Source organism: Archocentrus centrarchus, chromosome 4 (genome assembly GCF_007364275.1).
Source record: "Archocentrus centrarchus isolate MPI-CPG fArcCen1 chromosome 4, fArcCen1, whole genome shotgun sequence".
Taxonomy (NCBI): domain Eukaryota; kingdom Metazoa; phylum Chordata; class Actinopteri; order Cichliformes; family Cichlidae; genus Archocentrus; species Archocentrus centrarchus.
The window spans coordinates 11763864-11787269 of NC_044349.1; the positions used below are offsets into that span (position 1 = coordinate 11763864).

General features: G+C 39.5%; 1 protein-coding gene across 1 annotated transcript; it reads right to left on the reverse strand.

Moving 5' to 3' along the window:
- Window positions 1–801: 801 nt before the first annotated feature.
- Window positions 802–22836, reverse strand: pla2g4ab (phospholipase A2, group IVAb (cytosolic, calcium-dependent)). Its single transcript, XM_030727404.1, has 19 exons — window positions 22722–22836; window positions 21078–21191; window positions 19189–19270; window positions 18814–18962; window positions 18075–18188; window positions 17408–17445; window positions 16757–16889; window positions 14625–14761; window positions 14009–14231; window positions 13596–13710; window positions 11409–11546; window positions 9783–9872; window positions 8776–8841; window positions 7309–7439; window positions 7095–7203; window positions 6430–6614; window positions 6156–6345; window positions 5267–5424; window positions 802–3782 (listed from the first exon to the last, which is right to left on the reverse strand). Exons 2-19 carry the CDS (start codon window positions 21093–21095, stop codon window positions 3639–3641), a joined length of 2220 nt encoding a protein of 739 aa, XP_030583264.1. The 5' UTR covers window positions 21096–21191; window positions 22722–22836; the 3' UTR covers window positions 802–3638.
- Between the last annotated feature and the right edge of the window lie 570 nt (window positions 22837–23406).

Genomic DNA, 23406 nt, shown 5'->3' on the forward strand with positions numbered 1-23406 from the left:
ATCCAAATTTTAAACTTCTGGTTCAAATCTTCATCAAAAATCAAAAGAGAGGTAAGACAGCGAGTGTCTACAGGCCTTTGTAAAACACGGTGGAGGCTCTGTCATGGTTTGGGGCTGCATTTCAACCAGTGATGTTGGAGATCTGATGGAATTAAGAAACCAGAAAAATAGTCAAATTTTGATCCATCATAGACTACCATCTGGAAAGTCTCACATTGCCGATGGCTTCATTGTTCATTATGTCACTGATCCCAAACACACAATGGAACACTATCAGCCATCGACTGGTCTCCCTGGAGCCCAAACATCAAACATCAATCAAAATCACCGAAGCAGTGTGGGATCATGATGACAGAGAATGGAACAAAATGCAACCAACATCCAAAGAAGAGCTTTGAATGTCCTTCAAGAAGCCTGGAGAACTATTCCTGAAGACTTAAAGACATTATAAGAAAGATGCCTAAGAGAGTTCAGGCTGTGCTGAATAAAGGTGGTTATATCAAATATTGACTTTCGAGCTCATTAGAATCGTACAAAGTGTTTTTGCCTTATATGCTGTATTTCCGTTTATGTTTACACATTTCAATAAAGCACTCCACGTGATTCCCATTTTCCTAGTACAGTATAAATAAATAAGGGGTGGCTCAAGCTTTTTTTACACAATACTGCATCCACACAGATTAATACTGTAATGCAGGTCATAGTTGAAGTTGTGCTTTTATTTCAGCTGCTGTGTTATTTCAGGAGGAGGCTCATGGATGAGAAAAGGGTGTCACCTATTTTAAAATAAAACATTACACATGAGATAAATTCTCTTTTATTACTGTCATTTAACAATGCACATAAAAATTATGTTTTGCCAGTCATAATACAGTTATTAATCACAGGAGTATTTATGTACACTTCTCAGGTCCCTGCAGCTGACCATTTAGGATCTTGCAACATGTAAACATAGTCAGAGATAATCAAATCTAATGTAAAATGTGAAAAAAAAAAAAAGAATTATGTTAAAAAGAAAAATAAAGGGTGCCAGGGTGGCTCAACGGTTGAGCGGGCGACCACACATGCCGTGTGGTGGCGCAGACGGCGCAGGTTTGAATCTCGACTGCATGTCTTCCCCCATCGCTCCTCCTGCTTTCGAGTCTCTCTCCACTGCAAAACACTATCAAAAAAATAAAGCCACACAAGGCCAAAAAAATAAATGTTTCCTTTTTCTTTACGCACAGAATTTTAATGATATTTTGACATTTGTGCCCACACTTGTGAGAATAGCCTTGATACAGTGACACCACACTCAACCTATGGTTATAGCCAGCAGTTGCTGGTTTGCTTAGCTTAACTTAGTTAGCTTGCTTTATTATTACAACTATGCAAAAAAGAAAAAAAATGCACGACTTGACTTCAGCTTTAGAACGAGTTTCATGTAAGACTTTCCTCTGCATAACTTGTATCTTGTAGTTCACTCTCACAGGTTTCATGCAATAATTTATCCCATGTTTGTAGTGAAAACAAAAAAATGATAAGAACCCACCACGAACAGGAACAAACTGCAGCGAGATAAGCGAGAAACAAGCTTTTGAACACACGCAAAACAATTTCCCCTCACAAGTTGGTAGAGACACAAAAATGGTTCTAAAAGCATTTCTGACAACACCCTGATTTGATACTTAAGTAGTAATTTCTGGACTATCAAGTAAGTAACTACTCATGGTTTAGACCAAACCCGCTTTTAGAACTGGGCCTGAACAGAGACACAGTACTGCTAAAGTACTCAAGCCCACGTTTGTAATAGTTGCCGCTACAGTAGGAGTCTCTAGTATAACATTTAGCCATGATGTGACACACCCATATCATAGGAAAAGCTAATGGCATGTTAAGGTTGTGTTGATAACATGTAGGACTTCATCCTGAGGCGAGAAAATCCACCCAGCAACAACTGTAAGTAGCTAAAACTGATACTTTTCACTTGTTTACCCCTGTTTTGAGTCTTTGTGCTACTGTGCTGTAGTATATAAATAGAATGTTGTCAATCCTCTCATCTAATTCTACAAGAGAAAGTGAATGACTATCCTTATCTAAAGCCATTTTTCTAAAATAATTATTATTCAAAGAACAATAAAAAATAATAAAATGTTAATAACTATTAAAAACATTTTTTAAAAATGATAGAAATCAGCTAAAAAAAAAAAAAAAAGTTGCAAAGGTTTCATGGTGATGAATTCTTGCAGCAAAACACTCATTTTATTTAAAGCAAACGCGGCTGAAACCAAAGCACACGAGGGCCGGAATTGTTCAGTGTAAAATTCCACTCCTCCGTGTGCAGCCTCTGGGGCCCTGCAGGCATAGGTGTAGTGTGTCTGATTCCAGGCCTCCACTGCTGCAGGTGTAGGTGTAGTGTGTAAAATTCCACTGAGTGCTGCCATGAGCCACGACTTTCAGCTGTGGGCAAGTCTCGTGATCGCTCCCTCACTTTGACCTGAGCTTCGGTTCACTGCTGAAAGGGTCTGGCAACAAGCTGGTTTTATTGAAGGGGAGGGAAGGTTGGCACTGAGAATCAAACACTGGCCATATCTAAAAGGTACCCTGAAACCATAATATCAGGACACAGAACCAGATGAGAAGTAGCAAGGCCGTTTCCATGGCATCCAGTTTTGTTTTTTCCAAAATGGTGGCATTAATATGAGACACTCCCTAGAGGGGAGCAGGGAGTGCTCATAACCTGTAGGTGGGTAAACATCACTGGGATGTTTGAGGTATCCAGAGGGGGTGCACTTGGAGTGTTTAGAAGTTGCCACCAAACAAAACCAGTGGTTACCAATGATATCCCCATCCATGTTTTCAAACAAGGTTGCATGTTTAGACGAGTCATCCAGTACTTTAAAAAAAAAATAAAAATTTTTTTTTGCATGCTCTGTAGTCACACGTTCAGTATAGAAAGAGCTCAGCTCACAGATCCACAGATTCAGGACAGCAAAGACTTCTTGCAGTGTCCATTCACGCAGCTCAAAATTTAGAGACAGCACGGCTGCGCACAGTCACTGATGCAAGATGCAAATGCAGCAGGAAGTTGCGAGGTGTCCACTGGCACTGGGAATGCTGCAACTGGACAACAAAATTCACGTGGTGTGATCAAGTGACGTGAATGAGCACGTGGTTTTAAAACAGACACAATAAACAAAATGAGAGTTTTGGATCCTCAGTGGATATTTAAAAAAAGTGGGGACTTGTGTTAGTTGCGATGCTAGTGGAAAGAATCCATTCAGATTGCAGTGTTTAGTATGTGTTCTCTTTTCAATTTCTAGTCTGTTTCACAGCCTGAAGGGAATGCACTGTTTGTGGTAAATAAGCGTTTTGTTGTTGTTGTTGTTGTTTTTTCTTTCACAGCAGTCACTACAGTGCAAATAAACCGAGGTGAAAACTTTGTTGTATATGAATCCAATCATTTTACCAGTAAACATCCAGGTTCTTTACAGTAGCCCTTTATCAGAAACATAAAACCCAGAGTATAACAAAACCATCGTTATTGAAGTAGACAAAGAAAAGATCAGAGTCAGAGTATTTTCCAAAAGGAAAATGCTTCGTTTTAAAGTGAAAACAAAATCCCCAGAAGTCTTAGACTGAAGCTACCGGCTATTATTTCAAAGGTGATTCACGGGCTTTCCTTGATGATCTCTTTTGAGAATCTTCTTTTTTGGGATCTCACTGAGGGCAAAGGGGCCAGAGATGCCTGAGGGATTCTCCTTCCGGGATGCGATGCAGTCCTTGATGGCTTCTTTAATAACCTGCAGGGGGACAAATAAAGGCATTAAGTCCAAAACGATTTTTAAAGATAAGAAATACTGCTACCTTAAATTTGCACAGCTGTTTTTTAATAATGTTAGGCAGTTCAGATAAATATAATGTTAGTTAATTAACTAATTTGTTGAATAATAATAATAATAATAATAATAATATTGTGTTGGAAGGTAGGACTTTTATTTTGGGAGGCTAGTGTCACCACCCGCACCCCTTCTTTACACTCCCTCAACACAGAAAGCCTTAGTACTCACCTAGGGGTTGAACTCAATTACTTTGAAGTCATCATTAGTTAATAAATACATAGTTAGTGATGACTTAGTGACTTGTGCAAAGTAGACTGGATGAGTGAAATTAACAGAAAAAACATTTACTATAGGGTTACAATTATTACCTATATTTATGTATGTTTACTAATCATTTCATCCCCCAAACTGGAAACTGTGTCTGAAGTATGTATGAGGTTCTCAGGCCAAGACCACTTTAACTATGGAATAGTTAAAGAATAGTAAGCAGAGTAAATTTTTGTCTTGCACTTTCAGATGAATCACCGTTGCTGGGCAGATTTGTTTTATATTTATAATGTATGACGTAGATATTATCAGTATTTTTCCAAATATTAGTGCTGCTGGCTAACTGTGTTCAAAATGCTGGAGTCAAGTATCGGAAAATATCCTCAGTGGTAGTGTAAGTCTGTCTGAATTTGCTGGCCACCCAGTGAAAGCAAATAGTTTAAATCTTTACTCAGCAGGGCGACTGAGTGAAAGTCTGTCTGACCTCACACAATGACACACCTTCTCTGAACTAGTCTAGGCCTGTACCATCCGGTGTTACATGGCTGATTGAGAGTTGAAATTTTTATTGTTGCACAATCAAAAAATATGCGTAGTGTCATATCCAAAATTTCCCTTCTGACAACACTAAGAATGAATAGCTGAGGAAATGAATGAACACAAGTTGGCCAATGTAACCTGTTTAAGTAAGGCCAACAAATCCCTTTATAACTAACTGATGACTATAAGTCTTATGAAAACATTCTCAATAACATGCATATATAATATATATACAGTAAACCCTCACTTATCGCAGGTGTTATGTTCCAGGACCACCCGCAATAAGTGAAAATCCGCGAAGTAGGGACGCTATGTTTATTTTAATACTTATACATTATTTTAGTAGTTATATACTATTTTAAGTTTTTATAAACTCTCCCCACACACTTATACACCAAATATATACATTACTGTACAACACGTACTACGCATGTGAAAAACGAGTACCGCAAAAACCCGCGAAACAACGAAAATACCGCAATAAATGTTTTACAATAATATTGATTGAAAACCCGCGAAACAACGAGTCCGCGAAAAGCGAACCGTGAAGTAGTGAGGGATTACTGTATAAATATTTTGCTCATATATAATATACACTGCAGACAGCATTTTATGTACAACAGCAGCACCAAACTGACCTCCAGGTTGTTGAGAGTGTTGAACTCCATCAGGTCATGAAGCTGGGTGAACGCTTCATTGGAGTATTGGAAATTAAAGGTGGAGTATGGTGTCTCCGGGTCATCAAAAATGTCAAAATCTGCCAAATCCTTCTCCATCTCAGTCTCCCTGGGAACACCTGAAAATTAAAAAAAAAAAAAAAAATGGGTGGGGTACTGTCACCTTTTATGGTTCAGTGCAAGATAAACTCAGCTGTTTGGGTGTTTTGTTGGGTGTTTTTTTACCATTTGTACTATTTAAGGAACTGATAACACCAACCATGTATGTAACATAGTCTGCACATTCCCAGACTGATACCAGATGTCTACTGTGTCTCCTTCAGATATCTTTTTGGTGCAAAACCCTCATATAGCTTTCATAAACAGACTATGTTGATGTGACTAGACGACCTATTTGATGTAAAGAAGCTGCAGCGGAAATGTGGAGATAGTGTTTGTTTTTGCATGCCTTCTGATGTACGGCCTGTTTATACATAGGGCCCTCCTACTGAAGCAAGAGACTCCCTTCCAACAACTCACTCCCTCAGGAACCATATTTCACTTGGGCAGGCAATAAAAACACTGAACACATGGTTTAATGTAAGTGCGCGCACACACTCGCAGACAGCAATGAAATCACAGTGACCCTTGAGCAGATGGTTTCTGTTTGGGTCACTCTGTGGAGGTGCCTAACTTCTGGCATGACATAAAAAAACTGTTTGCTGCTGACTGAATATGGTCAATTTCCCCAATGCAGCTTTGAGGAAATGATGCCTCATGCACCATGAAAGTAAAATGGCATTATTATAATCGTCTACATATTTTCCCCCTCACACATGCTCTGGAAACCCGCACGTATACACATCCTTACCAGGTGCTTTGAATTGCCTGAAGTTGATGTTGACCAGGACAAAGTGGATGACTGTCGGGCAGTTCTTTTCATCTTTCTTTGGTTTGAAGACATAGCACTCCTTCAGACCTTCGCGGTCAAAAACTTTGGGGTCGATCTTAGGAAATGGTAGCTTGTTCATTCTAGCCCATTTCTCAGCAAGCAGAAGCTCCTGTGATGTACACATCCAATTAAAAAACATCTCGATTCACTGTGTGTTGAATAATTTATGATAACAAAAAGAGTCCAATTTTACCTTGAATGGAGGGCTGGAGTCACTCGGTCGTGCAGAAAAGTCAAAGGAGATGATGAGGTCAACACCTCGCTGCGGCCGCAGGATAAGGGGGTAGGGAAGGTTGTAGGTCAGGCCGCTGTCCACTACATGGATCTTCGTACGCTTCACATCCAAGGGCTCGTAGATTCGATCAAACTCATCGGGATCTGAGAAAAGCACACAAAATTACACAAATAATGCACCAACAATGACGAGTAATCTCTAAATTTTATTCCACTTCATTCACAAACAAATTTAACTGTAATGACACACCCATGTGTTACTTATCCTTCACTGGAAGTAAAACTGGATATTTTTTTCATACTTTTACCATTATCAACCACACATATCATTTAAATTTAGCAACAAGTTAAAGCGAATCATGTAAGTAATAACTTCCCTGAACTCTGTGACACGTTCGGGAGTTTTTTTCTATAGAGAAATGGCAGATATTTGCTTGCTTTAGAAACTTGTGAAATAAATGTGTAATTTGTGAAACAAATACAAAATCTGTAAAGGTCAGATTTAGATTGGGTCAAGTTGGTAGAATTAAGTCAGTAGAAAAAATATACTAAGGTTATGTTAATAACAGCCCTCACTGCATTTAGAAACACATTTATAAACTGTGAATCATTTATTGTTCTTGCCTGTTACAGCATCCACCTCCTCCTCAGCTGCTGAGGTGTGTGTTATCTCAAGCAAAGGAGAGAATGGCATGTTGGTGTTCAGGTTCAGGCCCAGCATGAAGTTATACACCTGGGAAAAGATGAGCGGGGATTAGGACAGTGAACAATGCAAGCTGTTGTGAATATGAATGCAGGAAGACTGGAAATACACATTTGTATACACAGATTCAGTTACCTTTCCAGCACGGCCCTCTCTTGTGTTGAGCAAAGCAGACTCACTGAAGAGTGAGGTGAACATTCGCTGAACCCAGCTGGCCTGAGCGGTGCGAGTAATCTCCTCCTCTGCCTCCTGGTTTTCTGTCCCACCTAAGTAACACCAGACAGAATTTGCAATTACTTTCAAGCAAGATGCAGTTAATAAATGATATGCAGAAAACTGAGTTTCATGGTATAAAGGTGGAGAACAAGCAATTAAAACAGATGAATTACAACAAAATAAATCAGTAAGAAAACCCTTTGCCTGTCCCTCAAAATTACAACCAAGTTTGACTGAAACCTGACTGCACCATAGGGACTAACTACTAAGCAAATTAATGCGCAACTAAAGATGACATAAGCTTGTGAACAAGCGCTGTTGCTGGTAGTTTTGCATCATTGGACAAATGAGCTAAAACCATATTAATATATTACAGGAAAAGTACAGTAAAATTAGTATTAATTCATTCAGAATTTGGAATTGTTTTAAATGCTCTTGTACATTTTACATCAGTTCACTTACATTTTATTTTTATAGCACCGATTCACAACAACAGTTGTTTCAAGGTACTTAATATTATAAGATGTTGGGGTTTTAGAGAGACCCTCTATGACAGGGGTATTCAACTCCAGGCCTCGAGGGCCGGTGTCCTGCACCTTTTAGATGTGTCTCTGCTTCAACACACCTGAGTCAAATATCGAAGTCATTAGCAGGAGTGTGTTGTGATCAGGGACACATCTAAAACCTGCAGGACACCGGCCCTCGAGGCCTGGAGTTGAATACCCCTGCTCTATGAGCAAGCACTTGGCGACAGTGGGAAGGAAGAACTCCCTTTTAACAGAAGCTCCTCCCTGCTGCCTCTTCATGCCCCTGCTGACCCCATTTCATAAATAGGCATGTGTAGCACGCAATCAATTATAAAACTAAAAAGATATCTTTCTTTTCAAGTTTCATTTCATCACTTGAAGCAAATGCTGTTGGGTTTTTCTCACCCTTATAATCCACCCACCCATTCTCTCTCTCTCTGTCCCTCTTCCTCTTTTTCTATCTATAATTGTTTCTAAAAATTCACTCACAACATAATTAAAAATGCATTTGCATAAATATTTAGCTTCAGAAGCATTACTAATGCTATCATCAAAATCAGTCCATTTAAAAAAAAGGCATTTTTAAACTGACAGTTGGATGTTGACAGAAGTGAAAGCGTGCTGATCAGCACTTTATGTGATCTGACCTCAGCAGCCGCTCCACTGTCAAATGAAATTTGCACCATTACCACAAACTTTCACAGTGTCTTAAGGCATTCAGCTTTTGCTCGAACAATTGCCATGTGTCAATAAGTGTGTTGGATCAGGGAGAAGCTAATTTTACTCCACTATAAGGAATTAGTTTCTATATATCCTGTATATATCCTTCTATATATCCTTGCCATATATCTTAATTCACCTTTGCGTGGTTCATCATCATTATCCAGAATGTCTTCTCCAATGATGTGCTGCGGTTTGATCTGCTCTGTAGGATAAAAGTCACATTCACAAGCATGTTTATCTCATTTAAAATACACGTCAAAATGACACCTGAACTTTTGTTTAGTTATGTGACTTTACAGCACTTATGTCTGCCAATGTAAGTCCTGACAGAAAACTACACCTGGTAATAATGCATTCTTTAACTAGGTGGAGACATTCTTAACACTTCTGCACAACCAACACATTGTGAGAGTGTGTCTCAAAGTGAAAACATCACCTCAAACACAGCCGTTCAAACAAAGCCTAGTCAGCTTATGAGTTTTCAGAATATTCACTGGAGGATGACTCCTTGCCATTGTTGCGATAGCATTACACACACACACACACACACACACACAGTCACACATTCAATAGTGAGAAAAATTTAGGGTGGCTTCTTTTTAAAGCTATAAGGAGACCTGCTAGGTGTGAAAATAATGAGGCTCTCACAGATGACTGAATGCTTGTGTCAGTGAGAGACTGGACGGTGGTTCATCTACTTTTATCAGTAAATGAACCAAACAAAACAAAGATTATCTGGAGAAAATAAACATAAACAAATACAAAGTAGCCAGCAGACCATGACCAAAAATACCAGTTTCAGATTGTGTTTAATAAATGTGTACTAAACATGTACTGTCACATATACTGCATAGATGATATATATTTTATTTCTAGATGGAAGTTTTTTTAAAAAAAATAAAAAATAACATATAAATGGATATATAACCAAGCAAATTCCAACCGCCGATTAAAACTACTTAAGTGACACGTGAAACTGAATGTGACCTTTCGGCAAATTTTAGGCAAACTTGTTTAGTCACTTTTTGGATTTAATTCACTGATTTGCACTTAACCAGAAAATAAACATTATTTAGAGCTTGCATTCTTTAAATCAGTAGTGTTCAGTCCAAACAAACAAAAAGACAAACAGAAAAATATTACCTAACTCCTCCTCCATGGTGCTGCCACCGGCTGTGTCCTTGACCCCCAGCACTCTGTTGAACAGAATCGAGAATGCGCTTCCCCACACACCTGAGACATAAGAACATGTCAGGTTTTAATCCTATATCTATTGCTGTGCAACTATACAGTCAGAAAAAGGTTTCTATGCAGTCCTGTGAAAAACTAAGTACATCCCATGATTCAATAGCTTGTCAGACCAGTTTTAGCGGCAATAACTTGAATTAATTGTTTTCTGTATAACCTTAGTCTCTCATATCGCTGTGGAGGTATTTTTACAGTATTACTTCAGTTCATTGACGTTTGTGGACATTTATTAATGCACAGCTCTCTTGTGCACATCATTTCAGTCAGGTTGAGGTCTAGACTTTGACTGGACTGTTGCATCACTCTGATTATTTTCTTTTCCATCCATTCTGTTGCTGATTTGCTGCTGGTTGCATGACACAATTTAGGCCAAGTGTTACGGACCTAGCCGGGCCTCTGTGGTTTCCTGGCCCACTGGGTGTGGCTTGCTCTCTCCAGCCTTGGGTGCCACCCCCTTTTGAAACAGCTGACCCAACTCAGCAATCAAGCTGGGGTACTTAAGGCTGGAGAGAGGAGAGATCCAGGCCAGTGATTGCCAGAGACTGTCTTTGTGGCACAACTTGTGAACTGTGTGTTGTTGCAGCTGCTTACTCCTGCTCAGTAGAGAGGAGGGTGGTGTTTTGTTTTGGTGCGTGATGCCTCTTGCCTTAGGTGGTTGTTTTACGTTTGCTGAATAAGTCCTGTGTTTTCTTTTCTTTTGTTTGAAGGTGATAGCGGTGTGTCCGTCTTTTTGTTATAATCTTAATAAAAATCTTTTATTTTACCAATTTTGCTCATGTCTCCTTTTGTCAACCCGGTCACGTTTTGTTACTTCCCCCGAACCCCCTAGACTTTTTAGGGGGAACGTAACGCCAAGCTTGAGCTGTCAGACAGATGGCCTCATATGTGACGCTAGAATACTTTGGTGTTCAGAGGAGTTCATGGTTGACTCAGCAACTGCAAAGTCCTAAGTTGACTCCCAGGTCCTGCGGCTGCAAAACAAGCCCAAATCATCACACCTCCACCACCATGCTTGACAGTTGGTATGAGGTGTTTGTGCTGAGATGCCATGTTTGGCTTTTGCCAAAAGTTGTGCTGCGCATTACACATTATGCTGAAAAACATCTGCACTTCTCATCTCCATCCAAAGGACATTGTTCAAGATGTTTTTTGTTTTGTTTTTTGTTTTGTTTTTTTTTGGGGGGGGGGGTTGTTTTTTGTTTTTGTTTTTTTAGATGAAATTTTGCAGACCTAAGCTGTACTGCCATGTTCTTTCCAGAGGAAAGAGGCTTTCTCCTGGCAACCGTAATAAAGCAGCTATATTTTTTCAGTCTTTTTCTAATAGTGCTTGTACTATGAACTTTAACATTTAATATGCTGAGTGAGTCCTGTGGAGTTTAAAAATATAGCTCTTGGGATTTTTTTGCAATTTCTTTGAGCACTGGCTAGTATGACCATAGGGTGAATTTGTTGGGACGATCACTGCAGAGGGACCTGTGAAAACTTTTATCAGGCAACTGTAGATGAAAACATTTTTCTTACCCATCAGATAATGAAGAGGGTTTTCCTTGTACTTCTTCACAACAGTTCCCATGAAGAACTTGCTTCCAAATAGGTCAGGGGTCATAAAGGTGCCATACTTTGCCATCCCAATTTCATACGGGCTAAACTCCACCCAGTCTGCAGGTTGAAATCTCAGTGTTATGGTCACAAAAAGGAACACACAATATTAACACATTAAGTTTGATGCCCTTTAGGAGATGGACACCTTTAAGTCAATCAGAGTTAACATTCGCCAGCGTCAACAGGAAGAAAACATGTTTGACGATAAACAGCAGTTTACATGTCTGTGCATGTCAAAGGCACACATTCACCCACACACAGTCTCTCACACAAACCCATGAACTCAATCATTAACACACATATTTGTTTGTTAGCAGTCATCTTAGGACCACTGTGATAACAATGAGCACAGCTTCCTATCAAAACAGTTTTAGTTTATTATAGCACGGATTTCACACTATGTTGAAAACATTCCTGTGAGAATGTGATCAGATAGTACTCAAAGATACCTGAAGATGGTCTGTGTGAATACTCAAAGAAGTTCTGGCCTTCCACCAATGTTAGAGTGGTTCTCTACATTACAATAGCCTCTGGGCATTCTGCTCTGAACTCTCCCATTAACAGGATGTTTCTACCTGCACTTAATGGATGCTTTTTTTTCCTTTTGCTTTTTAGGATCTTCTGACTCAAAAAGATAATTTCTGCCCCAGGGCCCACAAACTCTGATTTGAAATGGACTCAGGGGAGGAGAGACTTTTTTTTTTTTTTTGCCACAGCAGCTTTTATGGGCAGCGGAGAGAGACAGGAAATGGGAGAAAGAGACAGGGGAAGACATGCAGGCAAATTGGCAACGGGCCTGGATTCAAACCCACGCCGCCCGCACCATGGCATACAGTATGTATGTGGTCGCCGGCTTCACCACTAAGCCACCCAGGCGCCCTGGGGAGGAGAGACTCTTTGCGTGATTCTTCACAACAACAGTTGTTTCAAGGTCATTTATAATATAAATTACCTTGTATTTGTATGTCTGTGTGTATGTGTGCAGACATACAAATGGACACATGGACTCATACAATGTAAAGACTTTGGAAACCTTTTAAACAACAATTGCCTGGGGATTTTAGGTGAGAAGAGAAAACAGAAAAAACAAGTCCTATCTTTCAGTCTTACTTTTAAAGACTTGAGTGATAACTAATGATAGAAAACACGTAAATCTAGATTGACAAGTCTGGTCTTGCCCTTATACATATCAAAGTGACACTGAACAATAGATTCGCTTTTTATAGACCAGGAATAACAAACTGCATGGATGCAGTCGGTGTCCTACCCACACTGAGATATTGTGAAGAAGGGTGTCTACAAGTATGGCAATGCTATCATCATTCAAGCTTCATGACCTCCTGCCACAGTGTCCCTTTGAATCCATTTGTTTCCATTCATAACCCAGACAGTTTAAAAGCAGTTTGTCCTCCTCTGAACATGAAATCAACTAAAAATCAAGCTCCCAGCTAATTTAGATTTGTGAACACAAGCACAAACATTTCCTCAAGTAAACAACAAAGGCAGTTTGGCAATGTAATAGCATTCAGTGGACGAGGATATGAAGGTTTGAGTGGAATGGAATCAACAATGAGATTTTTTTTTTGACACTTCTTGCTCAGGACCAGAAATGTCTCAAACTTGAAACTGAAACATGATCAGCGTACATGTTGCTTTAGTGTTATTCAAAACAATTTCAGTGTTTCGGGAGGCTTCTCTAACTGCAATACTAGTAGGTAGTGTATATTCAGAGATCCATCCAAGATCACTGGAGATTTTTGTTGTCTCTTTATTGTATTTTCTACCAGCATGCGTGAGCCTGTTGCACCAATCAGAGAATAGTAGATGTAGTGGCTACATCACAAATTAGGAAGTGCTGTATGAATTACCCAGAGTCCCACGTCACTGATCACAGAGCTTTCATTAGATGACAACCAACCACATCTTGCCATACATTGGAATTATATGGAAATGTGTTGCTCACTTATTTTGCATATAGCTACAGTCATCAGATCATCAACTCACTCATCAGATATGCAAAGTATTGTTGTGAAGGATTTGGGATGCATGCAACACACAATTTAACATAAAACACTGGCAGACACTCTCAAAAATAAATAAATTTACCTGCAAACATGAGCTCAGAAACATCTGGCTTGACATGCAGACATGTGAAAAGAGGAAGAGGACTCTGGGCTTGGTTTATTTTCTCCTGGATGTCACTTAGCTTGATGTCCATCCTCTTGTAGGAGAGAACACTCAATTTTAATAATTTGGTCACCAAATTTGACACAGCAGTCTTATGAGTCAGATTTCTATATCAATATGATTGCATGCTTCTGTGACAGTAAAAGAGCAAAAGCCGTTTAAGGAAGGAAAGGTTTGGGTGACACATTAGTTTGATGGAAAGAGAGAATATGACAGATGGCCTTAAGAGAAGAGATTGACTGACTTACTGAGAAGGAAACAAGAGGGAAATAAGGTGAAGAAATAAGGTGTGTTTTCAACATTAAAACAAACAGCAACTATGAGGTTCTTACCGAGGGTATAAGTGTCTCTCCTATGAGCATACCAAAGATATCTGTAAAAGTAACCGGCTGCCCTGAGGCCTTTTTGGTCCATAGAGCCTGGATGTAGTTGGTGATGTGCTGGGGCATCAAGAGCCTAAGTGGGTTACTACTAACTCTCTTCATCAGCTCTCTGTTGATGTCCTTTGGACCCTTATTTGGAAAGTCAGGGTCAGAGAAGAGAGTGGACATGTACCTGCAGGAATAAAGAGGGAGGAAGTTAATAAAGAGGCACTACCCAAAATGTTGTCATGTCAGTTAATACATGTTTTAACAATATACCTCTTTACAAGATTTATGCAGGAGTTACTTTACTTGAAAGGAAGTTAAATCCACTAAGTCATGGAGACAGAAATAAACCAGATGTGCCTGCTTGAAGACTTCATACCAGCAGGGGAAGGCAGGAAAGTGTGCCAGAGCAGGGAGGAGCAACACCAAAGAAGAGTTAGGAAAAAAAAAAAAAAAACAACAAAGAAACATAGCAGTGGCATAAAAAAATGAAGATAAAAGGAGAAAAGGTGTCTTTAGAAATTGGTCAGAGAAAGGCAGGGTGTAAAAGAAAAGAAGATGAGGTGAAATAAAAACAGACCATGTGGATCCAGAGAGGCCAGCAACATATGTGGCACAGTCTAGGACCCCTGACTCAAACAGAGCCTTCATAACGCCCGAAAAACCGACCATGGCACGAAAACCACCTCCTGACCCTGCTATGGCTATCACTGGCACCTGTAAAACACACACACACACACACACACACACACACAGTGAGAGTCATAAAGGGAAGAAGACATGGACCTGGGCATGCTTAATCACATCTTTATTACTGCGTAAATGACAGCAGTTATGAGTCTCAAATTCATTCTTTCATCTTGAGTAATTTCCCTGTGCTAGCTCTGTGGGCAGTGCTAGTACTAGTTGCATCATGTCTGCAATATTTTCTGACGAGTAGATTTTAAGCTTCTTCATAACTTTCATTGCACAACACTGCTTCTTTTTGCAGTCTGCATGAATATTTATACAGTCAGTCTGGATTCAGAATTTTTGCAGCATAGTGGAAGAGAGTAACCGGATAGCTCCTTCCTCTGGAGTTTACGACACATGTTAAAGACATGAACAGACATGGCTGGAGATTACTGTCAGCCCCAAAGACATCCACCCAAAACCACACCACAGGGGAAGCTAGCATGGCTCAGAGTAATGGAACTCTGTGAGGCTTATGTTTTGCTTCCTGGTCTGTGATAACTGTTGAAGTGTTATTTCAATCTGAGAATGCAGCTTGTGAAAAACTGCACCAACATTATGAATTTAGAAAGTCAGCAAATCAGCACCAAGTCTAAATACATTCCCTAAAGGCAGGAGACCTACTATGCTGTGAGCTACTTTTCACTAAATATAATGATCACAAGAGTGATTAAAAAAAAAAAAATCTGCCACAAAATATAACATTTAAAAACACAAGAGTGTCAATCTCATAAAAATGCCATGTTCTGCTGGCATAACATTCTTGGAGGCCAAGCACTTTGGCTGATGAGTTTATATTTGGGTAAAATATATTCTCACTAGCCACTTTAATAGGCTCAACTGCTCATTACATGGCAGCAACTCAATGCATTTAGGCATGCAGATATGGTCAAGATGACCGGCTGAAGTTCAAACTGAACATCAGACTGCAAAGATGATTTAACTGACTGAACGTGACATGGTTGTTGGTGATTACTACTGGGATGTTCCCACTCAACCATCTCTAGGTTTACAGAGAATGGCCTGAAAAAGACAAAATGTCAGTGAGCGGCAGATCTCTGGGTAAAAATATCTTATTGATGCCAGTGGTCCAAGGAGAATAGACACACTGATTTGAGCTAACAGGAAGGCAACAGTAAATCAAATAACCACTCATTAAAACCAAGATATGCAGAAGAATATAGCTGGACACAGAACATATTGAATCCTGAAGCAGATGGGCTTCAGCAGCAAAAGAGTGCACTGGGTGCCTCTCCTGTCAGCTAAGAAAAGGAAACTGAGGCTACAATTCACATGGGCTCACCAAAGTTGGACAACAGAAGATTGCAAATAAAAATGTTGTCTACGTGACGGCATGGATCCATCTTGCCCTGTATCAACAGTTCAGATGATGTAATGATGTGGGGGATATTTTCTTGGCATACTTTGGGCCCCTTAGTACCAACTGAGCATCATTTAAATGCCACAGGCTACCCAGAGTGCTGTTGCTAAACACGTCCATGCTTTTATGACCACAGTGTACCCATCTTCTTGTGGTTGCTACCAGCGTCACAAAACTCAAATCATCATAAACTGATTTCTTGAACATGACAGTGAGTTCACTGTACTCAAATGGCCTCCACAGTCACCAAATCTCAAACCAATAGAGAACTTTTGGGACGTGGTGGAACAGATCACATCACATAGATGTGCAGCCAACAGCAGCAACCGTGGGATGCTATCATGTCAATATGGACCAAAGTCTCTGAGGAATGTTTCCAGCACTTTGTTGTATGCCATTACAAAGCTTTCATGTGAACAGTGAGGCAGCAGGGCAGCTTTAAATTCAGTTCAGCACCAACATTGGTTCATAAACATCATTTTGCTTTTACCAAAAGCCTGATTAATTTATCAAAGTGCAAAAATTATGACAATGCAGTTTTCAAATACTCCAAAACAGTCTGCATGTCAAACGTATGTTAAAAAGACTTTATCGCACACCTCTCCTGGGTGACAAGGCTCCTCTGTGTTTAGCAGCTTCTTGATGCCGAGCATCACGCTCCCTCTGCGGGCTTCTCTAAACTTCTTCTCCTTGTCACACAGGGTATGGCTGAACCGCAGGTCCAGGTTTGTACTGCAGACAAAAACAACAAGAGTAAAGCTTATCAAAGTCTGAAGCAGGAAGCAGCACCAGTAATTCATGTTGCACATTTTCTGTTTAGAGGCAGTTTTAGGATATGATTTCTTAATCATAAAAAACACTACTAATTAAGCTGAAAAATGATTATTTCATTAAATAAGAGCTGGGTTGGGGTATCTGGTGTGGCGCACAACCACAAACAAAGACAAACTACACACCTGCTCATAGTGAATTGCCCTTTAAACATGTATAGTATGTTGAACACACACACACCCCACCCACAGGCCCTCATGCAATCGTGACATCACAAATCTCATTAATCTTATCATTAGTTTACAGATGCAGTCTATATTTTACTCAGTCATGCTGCTTCTACTTTCGAATTCAAATTCATGGTATGCAGTTTCAAACCTGTCATCACACTAAAGGGCTTTGTTTCACTTGAACTTCAGTGCTCACAAATGTTGCTGTGAAACAAAATAAAAGTATTTGACTTTGTAGATGTTACATACCAGATCTCCAGTGACATCTCTAAGTGCACATTGGTTGCCTGTCAAAATAATTAAACATGTGGTTATTGTACAAAAGAGACAGGAATCAAACAGAGAAATACAACTGAACCCTTCATAGTTTCTTGGAAACTGATTTTGAATCTTTCTATTATAATTTATAACCAAAAAAGTTTACAGGGTTATTATGTTGATATTTTGCAGATTCCATAGTCATGTGGTATCTCACACTGCAGTGATTCATTAAAGCTCCTGGTAGGCCATTATGAAATAATATATTAAACTGAAAATGTAAGGTGTTATGTGGATATTTCCTCCTTTCAGCAGCTCTTGACAACACAAGTATACAAGGTGCAACGGCACGAACGGCAGAAACGGCACAAACTGTGGTGTGTGTCATGTTCCTTTTTTAGCCACATTATCTTCTTTGACCACCTGCTCTACCTGCCACTTCCCCAAGAGGAATTTCAAGTGAAAATGGTCAGAGCAGGACTTCCATGCAACGATCTAAACATGGCAGCCATCCTGAAAGACGTGGAGGTACACGAGAAGATGACCTTAAATCAGATAAGGTCTTTTATTTTTTTATGAGTGGAGCCCCTGAACCCTCTACATGATTGCTCCTCATATATTGATGAATCTGAAAAGTCAGCGGGATTAAATTTCTTACTTTGCCAATGAGGAAAGTCTCCATCTTTGTCTGGCCCACTTTGAGTTTGCTGATCTCGAAGGACGCCGTCCCAAGTGTCTCATCCATTACATAGTTGGCATCCATTAATGTTAACTGTTTGGAATAAACAGTTAGGAGGACATTACATTAGTAATTCAAGCAGACATTCAGGTCTCCGAACCAGTTAATTTTGTCAAGAAGTTAAACAATAGTGAGTGAACACCTAAATTAATTTTGACATACACTATATGGATAAATACATTTGTGAAAGACTGGGTCGAGAGCTTGAGCATTTTGATGGAACAGGTCATTTCATTAAATTTCTTTTCTCCTAGATATTCCATAATTAACTGTGAGTGGTTTTATTACAAAGTAGAAGCATTTAGGAACCACAACTCAGCCTCAACGTGGCAGACCACATAAAGGCACAGAGCAGTGTCACTGATCGCTGGGATGCAAAAACTGTTTAAAAGTTGCCAATGCCCTGCTGGCAGCTACAGAGTTCCAAACCTCCTCGTGGCCCGGGTTTAATGTGTAGCTGGCTGAGTAATTTTGTCCACATTCAGCAGCTTACCCCAAAACCAACATGAGTCATTCTGACGCTAGTTTTTATGGATAATATTAACATATCATGTCATAGCAACTAGAAGTGTTAAGCTGTGTTTATGTGGGTTTACGCGCCATGACATCATTTCTTGTCATCATGCGGCTACACTGTTACAGTAAACGCAGGTCTAACCTCCAGAACGTTCGGCTGGTTGGGGTCTAAGATGAAATGAAAGGTCTCGTTCCATTTTGGATTGATGTCGTTGTCTATGTGCTTGGTCCTCTTTCTGCTTTCAGGGGCTGTCGGGATGAACAGCTCCACATACGGATCTGGCGTGTCCACTGCACATACAAACAAGTTCAACAGAGTTACTGCACAGCAGAAACCCAAACTCAAAATACCCCCCCACCAAACATCATAAGTTTAATTTCTTTTGCCAAGATCTAAAATAACACAGAAAAAAAACCACAAGATGCACGTAGCAAATGTGCAGTACATTCTAACAATGTGGAGCAAAAGCATGCTAATATCACATGCTTGTATAGCAAAAATTAGATAAGGACTTACGTAGGTCACCCAGCGCTCCCTTGGTGACGTTTTCGGCTCGAACGACGGTCACTGTGAATTTGTGAGAAAACTGCTGTTCCACCTGCAATTTGGACATTCAGAGCTCAGTCTGGCTTCACTGCACTCATGAGAGAAAATAACATCAGCCATGATGAGAACAAAAAATTTGCAAATCCAGATGACACAGCTGAGTAGGTGTACGGTTACAGCATGACATGAGCTGGTCCAGTGCAGTTTAGTGCGCCAATCAGTGAGAACATCATTGAGAGCATCTGGGTTTTTTTGGCAGGCTGAAACTGAGTGTCATTCTGTGAAAGTTCTGGATACACTTCCCAGCTGTGTTCACACTCTGCTACCACAGTTTTCTCCCTGCATTTTGAAAGAATTGCAAAATTTGTGCCCCTTTTCTCAATACTGCAGCAGTACCCTTGGTAGGTGAGCGTTTATTGAAAACATACTGTAAACTTTTCCTATGTTTTATAACAATCCTTCCACCTCAGTTTTGAGAGACTTCCCTTTTGCTGAAATTTTGTTAGTACATCATAATGGCCATAAATAACCAGCCTTTACAAAAACAATCACAGTCATAGTTTATTTCTCCTTTCCTCTTGTTCCCTACACTCTTGTATTCTTGCCCTATACTTGCCTTTAACCTCCTAAGACCTGAGCTCCTGTTTGCGATGCATTTTCAGTTTCTCCTAGATATTTGTCATTAGATGGACCTGATATGTATATAAACTAAGCTTCCCCTTTGAGCAGGAAGTTGTATTTTGTTACATGGTTGTTACATACTTTTGTGAGAAAAAAAAGATGTCCTCAGATGTGGACACTGGGATTATTTTATAATATAACACAATAAAAACAACATGACTTAACAAAGTATAAAATACTATTGAGCACAGTGAAGTATAAGGTGATGTCCCCATATGTGGATGCAGTGTCTCAGGGGGTTAAGTACTAGTATCTATATCCAGCTGTTATTGTTACCTGTTTCATCTGTGAAATTACACTCCAAGTGGCAAGCTGTATTATAGGAGTTTTACTAAACGTGCTACTGCTCAGTTTGTGCTCTCTCAGCTCTAATCTTGAAAAGTACTGGAAGTATAAGTTCAAATACAGCTGCTTGAAGGTCACAACAGTGTTCCCTTTGTCATTTATTGATATCAGATATCTATAATACCACACAACAGATGTTGTTTTGAAATTCTGCTGTGGTACTTATAATCTATTAGTTCTGTGCAGTTTGGTATCGTGACTATTTAAGTGTGCTTAAAAGACTTCTGGTTTCTGACGGCCTTTTACTCACCCTTAAATTATTTATAGATGGCAATTTGGTTTCAACTAAGATTTGGAGATCTGTAAAACAGGAAGCCCTGTCAGACTTTTTCTGGCTCTCCTCTCACCACTTCTTTGTCATCTTCTTTGTCAAGGCTGTTTTTCTTCTCTACTTTTGCCAGTTGCCTGCTTGGGATTGAGCGTTTGAGGTTAATGAGCTTTTCTCTAAAACACTGAGAGATTTGGACCTTATTATCTGAACTGCTGTGCTGTGAGATTAATCATTTTTGTTATTTGACACTAAATAAATCAAATCTAACTGGAATTAAGTGATAATACTTGTAATTCAGACATCACATAGATCAAATAACATTGTCTACCACTGAAATGGAAATGAAAATAGCTTTGTCATTGACATGCTTATTGTTATGTTTGCACCCAAGGCTTCTGACGTCTGATAAAAGGGAAATTATTTAAATAACATTAAGCTAAGGCCTTCCATGGAATAGATGTGTCATAGTTGAAGCTACTGAAATCTCTAGGTTTGTTTTTTTTTCAGCTCGATTCTTGCTTACAATTACATCCTACGCACGTAGGAGTATGTCAACACTCACAATTATATTGGAAGCCATTGTGATGTCAGGTGAGTAATTTGCAGGAAAGCCTTTGTCAAGATGTGAACTTTAAGTCAAGAGAACATCTCTGTCACAAACTGATGCACTGAGAGCCTGAAACATGAAACAGAGAAGCCATACATTAGTGCTAATGAAGCATTACAATTTTAACAGGCTGATAATATATTTGAAAAACAAAAAACAAACACCCTTTTAAATGTGTGATGCACTGAAATTAGTCAGTCAGCAAAACAAGAAGTCAAAGGGATCTATTTCTAGCCAAAGTTGCAGCAAACAGGCATGCAACTGTATCCCTTAAAAAGACACTTTTCCTAAAGAAAACAATTTCTGTGGAATTAAAAATGAAAAAAAAAATACCAGTGAAGCCATTTACGTCTTGGCAGGGGTAAGGGGAAGTGTGCTGAGCCACGAAATCATGATAAGAGGACTGGGTCAATAGAAATGTTGTCTGTGTGCCTAAGTACACCACAAACATGTGTAAAGACAGTGAGAAAAATAAAATGCCAGTAAAGGGAGGTCGCTCTTTCGAAATAAAGCTGAATAAATTTGGTTCATATAGCATGCTGCATGGAAAAATGTAAAGCTTGGTGTGCATTTGCAGAAAAGGGTGGCAAAGTGACTATTTTTAGCAACATGAATGCTTTCTCTTTATAATGCCTGACCACACATATCTTGATAAGAAATTTGCATAGAGAATGTGTATATGTGCAGCATCTGAGCGTACAAGTGATAGCATATCAAGGTCACCAGCCTTTTCTCAGCTGCTCACCAAAGTGTGTAATTACTGAGAGGACTGAGAGCACGTAGAGCGTCTGTGTGTTCACAGAAGTGGTCACGTACTTTGCATCAGTGGTCCAACTTTTGACAGTGCCAGTTCACTCTGCCCTTGTTCCCCTGCATACAATGAGTGCATGCAGGCTGCAGAGCCCTGCGCCGGCTTAACCAAAACGCTGCATGGCACTAAATTTCCATATGAGGATGCAGAACATCAGAGACATGCAGCAACCGGCTATAATGCAAAACAGCTGCCGCAATTGTAGCTTTCAATGGAGCACGGTACGGCTCCTCCTGAGTAAGTGTGCTCCCACCGGAGTCACAAAAGATGCCGTCACAAGACTTTCTTCAGTGAGTCATTGTATATTTCTCAAAAGAAAGATTACGCTGAGGAGTCACTGCAATTTAATTATTACTTGTATTATAGGTTTCACGCAAAACTTGTCATTAGGCTGGCTTTGCGTTATTCTTTTTAGCTGAGTAGATTAAGGCCAGATCACACCAGGCTCGATGAGTGTGCAATATGCAATGCTGAGTAATGTTAAGACCTTGTAAAACATTAAAGATGCGGCGAATACTATCAATTTGCGTGTATGTAAACATAACACATTATATACAATATATAAAGGTAAGCCATAACAAAAATAATAACTCGTATAAATTCTGTTTTACTTGTAGTGATCTGTCTTATTTAGAACGTATTGTGTATATTCACAAACTGGCGTTTCAGTTTCCTCGTCTTCGGAATTGCGTAAAATTCGAGCCTTTGGCTGTTGAACCCATTATATCCAATCTCATTCGCTAAAACACACCAATGTGTCTAAAATAAGAAAGGAAACAGCCACGTACCTTAACGGGATCATGCTATCAGCTCACAAATCCAGTAAAATGTGTCATGTTGAACGACAAAACCGTTCAAACAGCGCAGGACTGGAGTTAGAGGAGGTGCCACTGTACCCGGCAGTGAGAAGGATCATAGCTTATTACGCTTTCAGGAACAAAATTTTCAAAATAATAAATAATTAAAAAAAAAAAAAAAAAAAAGAATGCTACACGAAGACAATTTTAAAAAATGGCTGTGAAGTTCAAATGCCGGTCAAAAGCAAATATTTGATGGAAGATTTTATGGAAATTTCCGAGTAAGAGTCAGATTTTGACTCAGCCGTCGATCAACCACAAGATGGCATCGGTGGATAACAGGGTCAATTTTATTTCATTAGTCAATCCACCCAACACCACCCCCATCCCCCTTTTCTTTTTTTTCTTTTTTTTTTGGACCACACTTCGCTGAAGACGTGCTTTAAGCCATGTGTTACTAAGAATTGATTGATTTGTCAGCATCAGTTAATAATAGTAATAATTCATCCAGTCAATAAAAATAAGATAGATGAGCTTTATTTGTTTACCTTTTTTTTTTTTCTTTTTTTTTTTTAACACATCTCTGGGAGAAACACACAAACTTGTGCATTTTCATCAATCAAAGAGTACTCCAGTATTTGTACTCTGCTGGTCCTTCATTGGAGTTAAATAACCT